At 40.4% G+C, this 15,550-nt stretch overlaps 1 protein-coding gene across 1 annotated transcript; it reads left to right on the top strand.

Moving 5' to 3' along the window:
* The first annotated feature begins 2,384 nt into the window (after positions 1-2,384).
* On the top strand, positions 2,385-9,345 carry LOC148570608 (Transcription elongation factor (TFIIS) family protein). The gene is made up of 2 exons (XM_088508581.1): positions 2,385-2,673; positions 5,636-9,345. The coding sequence occupies exon 2, from the start codon at positions 5,751-5,753 to the stop codon at positions 8,868-8,870; it is 3,120 nt and encodes a 1,039-aa protein (XP_088364707.1). The 5' UTR covers positions 2,385-2,673; positions 5,636-5,750; the 3' UTR covers positions 8,871-9,345.
* The last annotated feature ends 6,205 nt before the right edge of the window (positions 9,346-15,550 follow it).

The following is a 15,550-nucleotide window of genomic DNA, read 5'->3' as shown; positions in this document are numbered from 1 at the left end:
TCCAATTTTCCAAAGAAAATAGTGATTATACAACTTAATAGAGAAATTAATATACAAATCCAAGCTGCAATCTTTTTTACTTCTTTCTTTGATGTAAGAAAGGAAGGTCTCCACCTCTGAACAATTAACTAATGTCCAACTATCATCTAAGGTCCTATAAACAAAGCATAAATCATAAGAATAGTCTTCCTCATCTGAAAAATAAAAAAAAGTTACGATCCATGTTAATAACTTTATAGGTTCTTCCCAGCACTTAGCTTTATTACTTTCTTTTGGCCTAAGACAATAGACTCATTAACTTTTAGAACACGAGCCTCGCTTGGTGCAACTTGCATGGCCTCTATTTGAGTAGTGTTGGCATGAGTAACGTCCTCATTCTCTTCCACAACATCTTCATATAACATGTTGTACCTTGATCCACTTTCATTGAAAAGATCCTCCGTATTAAACGAATATTCCCTATTTGGTGGAGAATTATTATCATAATGGCCACATTATTTTTTCATAGAAATCTTCTCTTGCTTCTTTCTTTGGTATCTCTTAAGCATCATTTAAGAGTTGAAGCTTGTAGAATTTTGATTGTTGCCAGATTTAGGTTCATTAGAAGATCATTCGGGATTCACCTCTTCCTTGTCATTAATGACCATTATTTGATTTTCCGCTGCCACCACATTCTTGTTGACAGCCGCTTTCCAACAATGGTCCTCATTATTGAAAGACGCTTCTCTACATAGATCAAAACGATGTCCATACACCCGATGGTTAAAACAAATGAGGTGCAAACTCTCATTTTCGATGTTTAAGGTAGTTCCAGACGCTGAGATTTTCGAGATGAGTTTCTTACATAAATTTAATTCAACACAAATTCTAGCAAAATTTTTTCATAAGTGTACTAAAGTAGCTTTATCAATTTTGGGCATGGTATCAATAATAGATTCTATCTTTCAAAGAAAATGGTGATCATACAGCTTAATAGCGAAATTAGTATACGAATTCAAGCTGTTATTTTTTTACTTCTTTCTCTATTGTAATAAAGAAAGGTCTCCACCTCTGAACAATTAACTAATGCCCAACTATCATCCAAGGTCCTCCAAACAAAGTATAAAGCATAAGAGTAGTCCTCCTCATCTGAAAAATAATAAAAAAGTTACAATCCATGTTAAGAATATTGATGTTATCTTTTTTGACCTAATCTCTATTCAGTCGTTGTTCCATGATTCCTAAATGGATTCTTTTTCTTTGGACTTTAATGATCAAAGCTGCGTATCAAGGTTCGCACCATTCATCAACAAACTTCTCTTGATACTTTGATATCCGGACAAGTATAAAAGATTTTTCTTTATCGGAACAAGTATCCTCATCCTTGTACCAACGATCATCAGGATTACAATTCTCTTTTTGAATGTTGTCCAGAAATGATGAATCTTCATCCATTATTGGACCAGTCGACTTTAGTAGAGAATTTTTATACAAAATTTGGGGCTTTGTGATCGGAATGTTGCTATTTTTCGTCATGATCTCTATGTCTTCATCCAATTTGTTAAGATTAACATAGCGTATTTTGACTTTTTTTAATGCTATGTTGTATCAGATCATCTTCTTGCGTAGAAACCCTAATAGCACTCTCGTGAAAAGTCATATTATTATTAAACCTTATTGAAAGCACCAACTAATTTTATCTGTATTGTAGTGCTTGTTTAGCTACTAGTATTTTAAGAAAAATATACTTGCCAAACATACCATACATTGATGATACTTTTTTTTTTTATCTAATCTCTATTTAGTCGTTATTCTATGAAGTCTAAATGAATTCTCTTTTCATGAACTTTAATGATCAAGGTTGCACACCAAAATTCGCACAACTCATTGAATGCTTCTCTAGATACTTTGATTCCCGGATAAAGATAAAAGATTTTTCTTTATCAAAACAAGTATCCTCATCTTTGTATCAACGATCTGATTCCGTCATAATATCTATGGCTTCATCCGATTTATTAAAATTAACATCGCGTATTTTAACTTTTTTATTGCTATATTGCACTAGATCATCTTCTTGTATAAAAAGCTAATAGCACTCTAAAAAAAATCATATTATTAAACCTTATTAAAAGTATGAATTAATTTTATCTATATTATAGTGCTTGTTTAGCTAATAATAGCTACTAATAATTTAAGAAAAATATGCTTACCAAACATACCATAAAGAATTTCGACGAAGAAAAGAGAAGATTAGTACAATGTTGGTATGGTAAGCACAAGTGCACAGTTCTTGTCGTGATCCCGCTACTAAAGTTCCTAACAATGTCCGGCGTCGCACGTGTTAATGCCCCCAAACACTAACCTACGAAATTAATTTATTAATTAATTAAAAGAAAAGAAAAATCAAAGCACAATATTCGAACGGAAGAAGAAGTAAAACGTTGCTTGCTTCCTCTTCTCTTTTCTCAGTTCTCAACGAACCCATTAATTCATTCCATTCCCATGCGATACACAGAAACACACGAACAGAGATTCATTCCAACGCCAAGCAACACAGCAAGCCTTCAATTTCGAAGCTTTGCCCTCCGAACCTTCTGGAATTCTCCGGAGCCTTTTGAATTTGAAGGAGCTTCTCCTCCTTCTTGCCTTTTTGGAGCTGAAACCTCAGCTAGGGTTTCGATTTGATTGAACGAGGTGAACCCTCCCTCTCTCTCCCTCTCTCTCTCTCTCTCTCTCTCTCTCTCTCTCTCTTGCAACTCTATTTCTACTTCTCAATTAATTTCACTATCTCTGTATTCGTCGCTCTTACTCGTAATTCCTATTTTGGGGATTTCCGTGTTATTTAGCATATTTCGGAGTTTCTATTGTGATAAGTTGAGTGTTGTTCTCTTCAGCATTGCATTTTGATACGCTCACGAAAATTTGAATTTTTAGGGTCAATTATTGCGTATCCGCTACCTAACGTCGGCTTTTAGGGTTTTGCAATTTTAGCTTAGTGTAATGTTATTTGATAATTCTTTATTCGTCTTTGATTTTCTTCCATGTGATTTCAATGTTTCAGATTAGATTTGTAGTTGGTAATAAATTCATGTCAAGTATTTTCTTAAAATATAATTTAGTTGCATTTTCTATGTGCGTTATGATCTTCGTTGTGAATTGGCCGTTATGGTCGGAAAATAGGATTTTTTTTTCAGTGTTTGTGATTGTAGATTATAGTATGATTTATTTGTTTATAATATACTACTGTTACTATTATTATTATTTGAAATTTGAAATATGACTTTGTACCAGCACTTGAATTGATGGATAATCTTATTTGTTGATAGATTTAGCTCTAGTTATTTTATCACTCACCAAGATGGGACTTGATTTGTGCATTGTGGCTTAATAAGGCTGGCTTGTAAGTAATAACTCATAGGTCTGCTCAATCTGTCAAAAATATTTTATATCTGAATTGTTTTTGCTTCTTCAGAATAATAGTAAAATTTGGTTATATTCCTTTTATCTTTTTTGGTCAACCTGGCTAAAAAATTAAATAAGCTGGAAATAAGAAGTAAGGCATGGATATACTCAGGATGGGAGCTGAGTTATATGTTCACTATTCCAGTTGATTTCATTTTGGTAAAACCTTTCCTAACATGTATAAGATATGCTTTACTTAAAAGTATAAATTTTTATTTTCTACTTAGGTAAAGGATACTTTTTGTTTCTAACGTTTGTGATTTTTTTTTTTTTTAAATATCCCTAATGTTTAGTTGAATTCAATTTTGTCTCTAACATTTTCAATTTGTGTCAAAATTTCTCCCAGATGTCAACTCCATGTAAAATGTTAGGGACAAAATTGAAAATTTTCAGGGATAGGTTTAACATAAATCGAAAACATTAGAGATAAAATTGAATAAATCGGAAACATTAGGAAGAAAATTGAATGAAATTAAACGTTGGAGTATTTTTGAAAAAAATCGCAAACGTTATGGACAAAAAGTATATTTTACCCTTTTTATTATGATTCAACTTTTAAATAGAGATGAATTCAGAAAGAGATAAATTTGAGAAGGCATTACTCATCATTTTTCTGTCTATAAAGATTTAAAAGATATGTAAAACAAGTTCGAGTTGCTTGATTTGGTGTCTTTTGAGGTTAGTCATTAAATTGGAGCAGTGTTTTGAAATTGCGGTTATGGCAGCGCCATAACGGTATGGCATGGCGGGTTTTGACCCTGTCGCCATATGGGGGTCGCCGCAACGCTGTTTTCACAGCGGGCGAAATGGCAGCCGCAATTGCGATGGCGCCATGGCGGAACGCAATGTGAATGGCGGAAATTGCGGGGTTTTTCGGATTTTTGAAAAAAATCTGAGGGTGTTTCGGGTAATTTAGGAAACATCCCACTAACCCACAAACCCTATAATAATCAGCCTCTTATTCAAAAACTCCCTCCTCTACCTCATCTTCACAAAAACTTCCCTCTGTCTCTGTTCTCTGCGACGCTACTCTCTGCGACGCTGCTCTCTGCGCCTTCCATCGCCGCCACTCGTCGCAGCGATCATCGCTGCTGCTCATCACCACAGCCACTGCTAACCACGGTTCCTTCGAACATCTTGTTTCAACTTCTCTGGTCCTAATTTTTTCTTTTCTCTCTTCCCTGCTGCCCCTTCTTTATAGACGTTATCAATAATCAGTGTTAAACTTCTCTTCTTCCAATTTTTTTTCCCCATTCAGTTCACTATGTCTACTTCTAGACAAGCCCTTGATTCTAATGCTCCTACCCCTGCCTCTGCTGCTGGCACTGCCCCTGTTGGATGAAGTTGATGAGAGCTAGAATTTAGATGGTTTATAGTTTTTATGTTTTATGGCTTCCTTATGACTTTTGAGTTATGATTTGAACTTGATGTTATGTTTATTTGCTAAATTTGCTACTATATTTGCTACATTAATTGGATGCTTTATGACTAGAAAGTTGCTTATATTGATAGATTTTATAGTTTATTATATTTGCAATTTTTCTGCATGTTTTTTTGTACATATATATATATTTTTTAGGTAATCTGTCATTTCCGCCATTTTCCACAATGCCATCCGCTATAATTTTATGGCAGATTTTTGGCTCGCCGCCATCCGCAATCAAAAACTATGAATTGGAGAATGTTTCTAACATATTTTTTCTAAAAAATGAAATGATTTATAGATGGGAAAATGAGTGTTATTATTTGAGGTTCTAATGAACTTAGGTCATAGTGTAGAATAAAAATGGAGCGAATGGCCGGGAAGGGGGGGGGGGGTGTTGGAATGAGAAACAGAAAAGCGAACCCAAAAGCGAGGACTCAAATAAAGGGAAAATAAGAATATAGGCTGAGAACAGAGGAACAAAGATTCAGATAACAAAAGCAGACCAGAACTGAGTGGAGAGAAGATATATCTTAAACTGTGGGAAATTCTGGGCAGAGGAGCATAGAACAGATTTAGGTGCATTTGTTTGTCTGTGCCTCAGTGGCAGTTTTATTCTATTGATGCTATTACATGGAATTTGATATTCATGTGCTCCAATTGTTTTCCAGATATCTGTGTGAAGCTCCTTGAATGACTCTGACCTGTTGAGCTTTGAAAAAGATTGTCTTCTTAAATTTATCTAAACTTTTTTTTTATTATCTTTTGCAGGTTTGATTGTGAATTATTCTTTCCCTGGAGTCCTATAATTTAGTTAATGAAAGAATACCTTCTAGTTTACAAAAAGGTCAGCCTTGGTGCCTTGAGCAAGGTTATGTGAAGCATTATGACTCTTGAAGACTTCTTTACTTTGACTGAGATGAGAGATGGGCTCACTGCCCCTTCTCGAGTCCAGGAGTTGGTCTCTGAAATGCAAAAGGAGCAAGTTAGTGTTGTTAAGAATGCTTGTGATGCAACGAGGCAGTGGGCTGCTGTTGCAAGCACCATTGCTGCTACTGAAAATAAAGATTGTCTTGATCTATTTATTCAATTAGATGGTCTTTTGTTCATCAATAGATGGTTAAATGAGTCACACAATTTTGGCACTGATGCAAATGATGGCTTCATTGAAGAGTCAATTTCAGCATTATTACGGGCAATTGAAAAGCTGCAACTTGACAGCAAGAAGTCAATCTCATCAGGAATTTGGGGAACTGTACATAAGCTTCTTGGCCACCATAGCTCTAGAGTTCAAGATCGGGCAAAACAATTATTTGACAGCTGGGAAGGAGGTGAAAATGGTGAGGCTGAACCTCAAGTTGACAGATCGAGTGATAAAACTGCCAAGGAGGAATGCCTGCTATCTGCTGTGACTGAAGGTGGCAATGATGATGGTCATGCATCAGAAACTGTAGTAGGTGAGAAGTCTCAATTGAGAAGGTCAGATAGCATGCTACCAGAAAAAGTTGCTACCGAACAGATACCAAGTTCTGACAATGCACCTGAGTCTTCTGTAAGTTTGGATTCTGAACATCTCAAAGAAAAAGCAAACCATTTTTCTAGTGTTTTGACTCCCGTCCAAGAAGTTGCTCCCATAAGTGAAGGTGTGGCCACAGTAACTCAGATCTGTAACTCTCATATTCCAAAACCAGGAAATTTGAAAGGAGAGCCAGATGATGTACAGTTGAATGACTTATCCAAAGAGGAGAAGCTAGAGCAAAATAATAGTGTCCCTCCCGAAAATTCAGGAATAGCAGATAGCTCCTTTTCATCCTCAAAGCTAGGGCATGGACCTGTTTCTGTGGGTGTGACTGAAACAAATGCACCCGAATCTGTGAAAGGACCTACTTTAGAACATAACGATGAGAACAATGAGAATGGTGTTTGTCATATAATGGCTGTTCCTTGTGACATGAGAACACCTGCATCTGATGCAAAGAGTGCGGTGGATGACGTAGAAGCTATAAATTCTAGCAATCCCCAGCCCCCAAAAGCTTCAGAAAATGATAATGAATGCGTTTCTAATATGTTGCAGAACTCATCAGTCAGGGACAGAAACGTGGGAAAGTCAGAGCAGCTAGAGATGCCTTTTCTCTCAACAGAATATGTTAAAGGAGTAACAGAGGGCAAGGGCCAAGTATCCAATCAAGGAAATGGGGCCTCAAGTTATGGCAGTGAACGTGAGTATGATAATGTTGATAACAATGCCTTAAAAGGTGCTCGACAAGTTTCTTTGGAAAAGGGCCAAGTTTCTAACAAAGTCATTGATGCCTCGAACGGTTCTGATTCTTCTAGAAGGAGGAAGCGGCCCAGAATCCCGAACCTTATCAAGAAAACTTCCGATATTGAACTCGAGTATGGCATTGTTGATGCTTTAGAAGTTGCTCGACAAGTTGCTCAGGAAGTTGAGAGAGAAGTCCGCAGCTCATCTTCAGAGGAAATTTCAGAAGGCAGAATAAGGCGACCAGGGAGTTCAGACAGTCCAGTTTCTTCAGATAATAAATATGAACTAACCCATGTTCTGCCTGAGGAGGTATCGTCCAGGCAAAGCAACTCTGCTGATGCATGTTCTGAACAGGATGGACATATGAGTTACTCAGACAATATTGAGGCCCAGGCACAGCCAGAATGCTTACCTGACTTGGAGTCCTCACAGGTGACTGAAGCAGCTCAAGATCCAGGAGGTAATTCAGAGAAAAGCCTATGTACCTTCGATCTGAATGAAGAAATTGGTTCAAATGGTATGGACGTGTCAGTAAATACTATGCCTGCCGCACCAATACCAGTTGTCTCTGTTTCAAAGCCTGCACAGAGTTCTGGGCCGCCAACTGCTCCTTTGCAGTTTGAAGGGACACTTGGATGGAAAGGATCAGCTGTCACTAGTGCCTTTCGTCCTGCATCCCCTCGTAGAAGTTCTGATAGCGAGAGGAATGTTTCTGTTGGTGGGAACTCAGATAGTTCCAAGCGAAGGCATGATTTCCTCGATATTGATTTGAATGTGGCTGATGGGGATGAAGAACTGGTAAAACAAAAATCCTCAGGCCTTCCTTTTGAGCAGTCATTAGCGGAACTTAATCCTAAACAATCCAGCAGGCTTGACTTGGATTTAAACAGTGTTGGTGACGATGGTGACATCCAACCTTCAAATCGCAGAACAGAAGCGCAACTGTTTTCCCAAAGAAATGACTTTTGGAGTCCGTTACATGGAGCATCGTCGTCATCAATGCAGCCTTCAGTTCGCAACATTGATCTGAATGACAGACCATACTTTCAAACTGCTTTGGTGGAACAAGGGCCTAGTAAGTCTTCGTTTATGGATTCATATGGGCGTTCAAAGTCAGATGCTCCTGTGATCTCTATTTTGGGTGCCAAGGTGGAAGTTGATAGGAGAGAACATGTTCCTCAAACGATATCTATTCCAAATGGCAAAGCTATTGAGCCTGTCATCGATCTTACAATGTCAGGAGCTGGTGCCATGTTGGGGATGTGCCCTTCGGTATCTTACAGTAAGTCAGCTGTTTTCGGGTATAATGGCCTGACATCAGGCCCCCATCTATCATTTTCGTCAGCCATGTATGCATCTGGTGGCACAATTCCATACATGGTGGACTCAAGAGGTGCTCCTGTGGTTCCTCAAGTTGGGGGGTCTTCATCAACCATTCTGCCATCTTACTCTCAGCCTCCAGTTGTCGTGAACATGGCCGGTACACAACTCAGTTTAAATGGGGTTGGGCCTTCGCCTCCAAACTTTGATTTAAATTCCAACTTCATGACTGATGGTGGACCTAGAGATACATTGGCTGCAAGGCAGTTTTTCTTTCCCTCTTCTGGAAGAGCTTTGGAGGAGCATGCTAGGACCATTCCGCAATCCTCAAGTTCTGGGGGTGATGGAAAAAGAAAGGAACCAGACAGTGGCTGGGATCCTTATCCATTTAGCTACAGAGGTCCTCAACCTCCATGGAAGTAGCTCTAATTTATGATTTTACTTCTTATCTGTTCATAGATACAACCTACCATTTAGTGCTTTATGTTAATTGCTACACAAGATGATCCTGAAGAGTAGGCCACTCCATTGGAATCCTTCTTTAGTAAGAGATGAACCAGAACTCAATAAAAGCTGGAGGTCGATGGATGTAATTTAATTCTTGAGAATGATTGGTAAAGGTGGGGAGATAATTTTTCTTTTTTTTTAATATTTTTTTTTTACCTTATTTTTGTGTATTTCTTTTACTTAAGTTTGATAGAAAGTCAGCACAAGCACAAGGCTTGGTACATGTAGCTGTAATTTCTCTTTGATCTGACAAAAATTATAGGCATAGCATCCTGTGTGGTGCCTTTATTTCATGGCAATAGATTTAGTTGATTTTAGGGAGTTTTTAGTTGTCCAATCAATAACCTGTAAATCGGAAAGTCTCGGGTTCACAAATTTTCCGTTTACACAAGATACTGCCTAACTCCATGCTCTTTATCTCAGTTCATAATTTTATCACATTTATACTTCTTGAGATGAATAGTTTATCCCATCAAACTTAGGTGGATTTTAAGGTGCCTTTTTTAAAATGCGAGTATGTGTGATGGTCTATCATAAATGCTAAATAGTGCATCCTTCTAAGTTCCGGGCTGAGAAGCCAACAGCTTCGATTTCTCTTTTGCATTTATACACTATAAATGACAATGAATTCATGTAATGACTAATGTATTTTTTGGGAGGTACAAACATTTTGTTGCACAGATGATGGAAAATTGTTGTGATTATGCATCTAATTGAAGAAAGGAAAGTCAAGGAATTGTAGAGCACTTGGCATATTTTTCCTTGTTGCCTTAATTGTATTTTACTATCCTGTATGTTCATCTGGATCTGTTGTGTAAATTATTGCTTATCTACAATTCAAGGGGTTCATAATGTGGCTTAGCTGAGAAATCAGGAATGAACTAGGATGGATTTTGTTATTGCTCTCTAAGTAAAACTGTAGTATTGTTTTAAATTTTGTAGCTGAATAATATTGGTATGCAAGATTGTAAGGATTGAACATTACCATATTTACATGGCTCGGGTATTTTTTTAGGGGAAAAAAAAGAAAAGATATTGGTATTCTACACTATCCCAAAAACCAATATAAAAGGAGATCAAGTAGCTCATTGACACTAAGTACCAAGTCCCCTACATAGTAATTGTAGCAAGAACAAAATGCCAGCCATGAATCCATGATTAAATAAGTTTATCATCATGTTCACATTGGAAAACTTATACGCTGTTGTCATGATTCAATAAGGTTTGACAACTAAATCCGAGTTGACAATGATTTATCATAAACACTGACCAAATGCCAAAGTTACAAATGCACACATACATACACACACAATTAGATGAAAACATTTGTATTAGTGCAGCTAAACACAGTTATCTAAAACAATAAAAGAGCTGATTAAATTAAAGTTTTACTCATTTTATTGTAAAATAACAATAGAGTCATACAATAAGAGAGCATAATGTGTGTTCATACCCTGGCCCAATGCTAGGGCCCAGGATTCAAGTAAGAAGACCCAACCCAAAGGGTTGAGCCTCACCCAGCACCAAATCAACCGCTGCAAAGTTGGTTTGCACCACGACTTGCTCTAAGGAAGTCGGGAACGAGGATTAGCTGGCAGATAAGCACTCATTCGAATGGGTAACTGTCCCTAGAATCTCTCTAACCACTTCCACGAGCCATATCTTAACTTCCCTAAGATAAAGGGACGGTTAACACCCTAGAAAAGTGGCACTACTCCAACGGTGGTTATTGGTTCACCACTATAAATACACTGACACCCCTCAGGTATCTCTAAGTTCCAATACTCTCTAAAACCTGCTCACACCATTGCTAATTTAGGCATCGGAGTGTCCTTGCAGGTACCACCCCCCCATTCCTTCACATTCACAAGTCGGACAGAGGGCACCGAGTTGCTGATCCATCCGTAAGCCATCTCCTTCATACGTTTGGGCCAACCAACGTCCTCCGGCCCATTAATCTCCGGTTACCCACCGTAACATTGGCGCCGTTGCCGGGGACCCGAGAGATCAACCAGTGATGGCGGATAGATCCCCTGAAGAGGGTCATATGGAGACAGATTCTGAACAAGAGAATCTGAACACTGGAAACAATGAGGCAGACCAGACCCTTCACCAGGAAGCCAATGATCAACACAGGGAAGGCACCTCCGGAATCAAAAACCCGAAGGTAAATTCTTCGGAGGGGCGCGAATCAGAGAAAGAAGGACCATCCCACGCAATCGAGCTCATGGGATTAGTCCACAGTCGCCTCGAGCAGCTAGAACAGGAACGGGAGCGACAAAAGGAAACCGAAAAGAACCTAAAAGAGGAGATGGAACGACGAAAAGAGTTAGAAAGAAAACTCTTAAAGTTAGAATCCTCCCTCAAAGGTCAGAACTCACACGACGGTAGAGAGGATTCGCCCTTAGGGGGGGAAGATCCTTTTAGTGAGGACATAATGAGGGCAAAAGTTCCGAGAAACTTTAGAAGCCCCGATATGGACCTCTACGACGGAACCACTGATCCAAAGCATCACCTGAGCAACTTTAAAAGTCGGATGTATCTGGCTGACGCTTCTGATGCTACGCGATGCAAAGCTTTTCCGACAACCTTGTCAAAAGCAGCGATGAAGTGGTTCGACAGCCTCCCCCCGAGGTCGGTTACCAGTTTTGAAGACCTCTCAAGGAAATTCTTGATGAGGTTCTCTATCCAGAAAGACAAAGTAAAACATGCACCAAGCCTCCTGGGAATAAAACAGGAGGCCGGAGAATCCTTAAGAGCCTATATGGAAAGGTTCAACAAAGCATGTTTAGAGATTCAAGACTTGCCCACAGAAGCAGTCATAATGGGGCTAGTCAATGGGCTTAGAGAAGGTCCCTTCTCACAGTCCATATCCAAAAGACACCCCACCTCCTTAAGTGATGTACAACAGAGAGCTGAAAAGTACATCAACATGGAGGAAAATGCTAAGTTGAGAGACCTGAGTTGGCCACCTGGGCACCCTCCCTCAACAAAAGAGAGGGAGAGGGAACCCAAGAAGAAGGAAGAACTCGGTCTCGATAGACCAAGAAAATATCACTCCTATACTCCTCTAAAAGTTTCTATAGTGGATGTATACAGAGAGATTTGCAATACTGAAAGGCTGCCACCTCCCAGACCCATTAAAAATAAAAAAGGGGGAGTCGCAGCGACTACTGTGAGTACCATAAAATATATGGTCACTTGACAAATGACTGTTACGACCTTAAAAATGTGATAGAAAAGCTGGCTAGGGAAGGTCGGCTTGACAGATATCTCATAGAAAGGTCGGACAGTCATGGGAAGAGAAAGCGAGATGATATGGATAGAAGAGACCCACCACCACAGACCCCAGAGAGACATATACATATGATCTCAGAGAGGTTCGCGGGAGGGGGACTCACCAAATCCTCTCGCAAAAGACACCTCAAGAGAGTCTACCAGGTCGAAGGAGAGTCATCCGACCTCCCCACCATTTCATTCACAAAGGAAGATGGGCAAGGAATAATCCCTGGACACGATGATCCAGTGGTAATAACTATGATCCTAGCAAATGCTCATCTCCACAGAACCCTAGTAGACCAGGGAAGCTCCGCGGACATCCTTTTTAAGCCTGCTTTCGACAAACTAGGGTTGGATGAGAAAGAATTAAGAGCCTACCCCGACACCCTATATGGACTAGGCGACACGCCAATAAAGCCACTAGGATTTTTGCCCCTCCATACCACTTTTGGAAAAGGGAAAAAATCAAAAACTCTGAGCATAGACTTCATAGTCATCGATGTAGGGTCAGCATATAATGCTTTAATTGGCAGAGCTACCCTTAATCGACTCGGAGCGGTGGTATCCACTCCTCACCTTTGTATGAAGTTCCCGACCTCAGCGGGGATAGCAACGGTAAGGGGTGATCAGAAATTGGCAAGAAAATGCTACAATGAAAGCCTAAACCTGAGAGAAAAAAAATCGAGAAGTCCACACAGTAGAGCTCGGAGGCGCAAGGGCTAGAGAAGAGTTGCGTCCACAACCTGGAGGAAAAACCGAGGAGATACAGGTCGGCAAAGAGGAGGGAAAAAATACTCACATAGGGGCCAACCTAAGGGAAACCCTAAAACAAGGGTTGACTAAGCTCCTAAGAGATAACTCCGATCTCTTCGCCTGGAAGGCCTCCGACATGCCTGGGATAGACCCCGATCTCATAAGCTCTCGGTTTACCCGGGGTCACGACCTGTACAACAAAGAAGACGTAAGCTCGGCCCAGAGCGAGCCCTAGTAGTAGAGGAGCAAGTACAAGCGCTCCTAGAAGCCGGTTTTATTAGAGAAGTCAAGTACCCAACATGGCTAGCCAATGTAGTGCTAGTCAAAAAACAAAATGGTAAATGGAGAATGTGTGTTGACTACACCGACCTAAATAAGGCATGTCCCAAAGACCCTTATCCACTGCCAAGTATTGACACCCTAGTGGACTCCAGCTCGGGATATCAATACTTGTCGTTCATGGACGCCTACTCGGGATATAACCAAATCCCGATGTATGAGCCAGACTAGGAAAAAACATCATTCATCATGCCCAGAGCTAATTTTTGCTACGTGGTCATGCCATTTGGGTTGAAAAATGCAGGGGCCACATATCAGAGGCTGATGAATAAGGTGTTTGCCTCTCACCTAGGGAGCTTAATGGAAGTATACGTCGACGATATGCTGGTAAAGACCAAGAAAGAAGTCGACCTCTTGTCTGACCTTTCACAAGTCTTTGACACCATAAGGTCGCACGGGATGAGACTAAATCCTGCAAAGTGCGCCTTCGCGGTGGAGGCAGGAAAATTTCTAGGATTCATGCTAACACAAAGAGGGATAGAAGCCAATCCCGACAAGTGTAGAGCTATCCTGGAGATGAAAAGTCCGACTTGTTTGAGAGAGGTCCAACAGCTAAATGGCCAGCTAGCAGCTCTCTCCAGATTTTTGGCAGGATCAGCACTAAGATCCCTTCCACTGTTCTCCCTACTGAGAAAGGGACACCAGTTTGAATGGACTCCTGAATGCGAGGAGGCGTTCCAGGAGTTCAAAAAGTTTTTGAGCCAACCTCCTATTTTGACACGACCTATAGCTGGCGAAGACCTCGTCCTATACTTATCTGTAGCAGACAAGGCCATCTCATCGGCCCTGATAAGAGAAGACGAGGCCGGTCAGCACCCAGTATACTTCATCAGTAAAGTTCTACAAGGCCCTGAGCTAAGGTACCACAAACTAGAAAAGTTTGCCTACTCCTTAGTAGTAGCCTCACGAAGACTACGGCCTTACTTTCAAGCTTACACAATAAGAGTCCGCACGAACCAACCCATGAAGCAAATCCTCCAAAAGACGGATGTTGCAGGAAGAATGGTTCAATGGGCAATAGAGCTCTCCGAGTTCGACTTGAAGTACGAAACTCGGACGGCGATTAAAGCCCAGTGCCTCACCGACTTCATTGCAGAATACGCAGGAGATCAAGAGGATAAACCAACTACATGGGAACTCTATGTAGATGGATCCTCCAACAAAACAGGAAGTGGTGCAGGCATAATATTGGTAGATGAAAGGGGAACCCAGATAGAGGTTTCCCTCAAGTTTGAATTCCCAGCTTCAAATAATCAGGCAGAGTATGAAGCCTTGATTGCAGGATTGAAGCTGGCAGAAGAAGTCGGTGCTACGAAGGTGATGATATACAGCGACTCTCAAGTGGTGACCTCCCAAATAGGTGGAGAGTATCAGGCAAAAGACCCAAACATGAAGAGGTACTTGGAAAAAACTCTGGAACACCTTGGGCGCTTTGCAGAAACCGAGGTCAAACACATAACTTGGGATCTAAATAGCAGGGTAGACGCCCTATCCAAGCTAGCAAGTACCAAGCCAGGAGGGAATAACAGAAGTCTGATCCAAGAAACTCTCTAGGAACCTTCAGTGGTAAAAACAGAAGACAAACAAGAAGTCTTCGAAGTGGTCGGATTAAACCTCGGATGGATGAACCCCTTAGTTGAATTTCTGAAATTCGACATCCTCCCCAAGGAGGAGAAAGAGGCAAAGAAAATCCGAAGGGAAGCCCAACATTATACCTTGGTGAAAAATATTCTCTATAGAAGAGGGATATCAACACCATTGTTAAAATGCGTACCGACCTCAAGAACCACTGAGGTATTAGAGGAAGTGCATAGCGGGATCTGTGGAAACCATCTCGGAGCCAGGTCATTGGCCAGGAAAGTGATCCGAGCTGGATTCTACTGGCCAACCTTACAGAAAGATGCTACAGAATTTGTGAAAAAGTGCCAACCATGTCAGATGCATGCAAATTTCCACGTGGCTCCCCCAGAAGAGCTCATTAGTATCACTTCTCCATGGCCTTTTGCAAAATGGGGGATGGATTTGTTAGGTCCTTTTCCTCAGGCGCCAGGACAAGTCAGGTACCTAATCGTGGGAATAGATTATTTCACAAAGCGGATAGAAGCAGAACCGCTGGCCACCATCACTGCACAAAGAAGTCGGAGGTTCCTCTACAAAAATATCATTACAAGGTATGGGATACCTTATTCCATCACTACAGATAATGGGACCCAGTTCACTGACTC

The sequence above is a fragment of the Arachis ipaensis genome, chromosome B3 (genome assembly GCF_059453495.1).
Source record: "Arachis ipaensis isolate K30076 ecotype BB chromosome B3, ASM5945349v1, whole genome shotgun sequence".
Classification (NCBI taxonomy): Eukaryota; Viridiplantae; Streptophyta; class Magnoliopsida; order Fabales; family Fabaceae; genus Arachis; species Arachis ipaensis.
The sequence above is the reverse complement of the archived record's forward strand: the minus strand, read 5'-3'. Positions and strand labels throughout refer to the sequence as shown.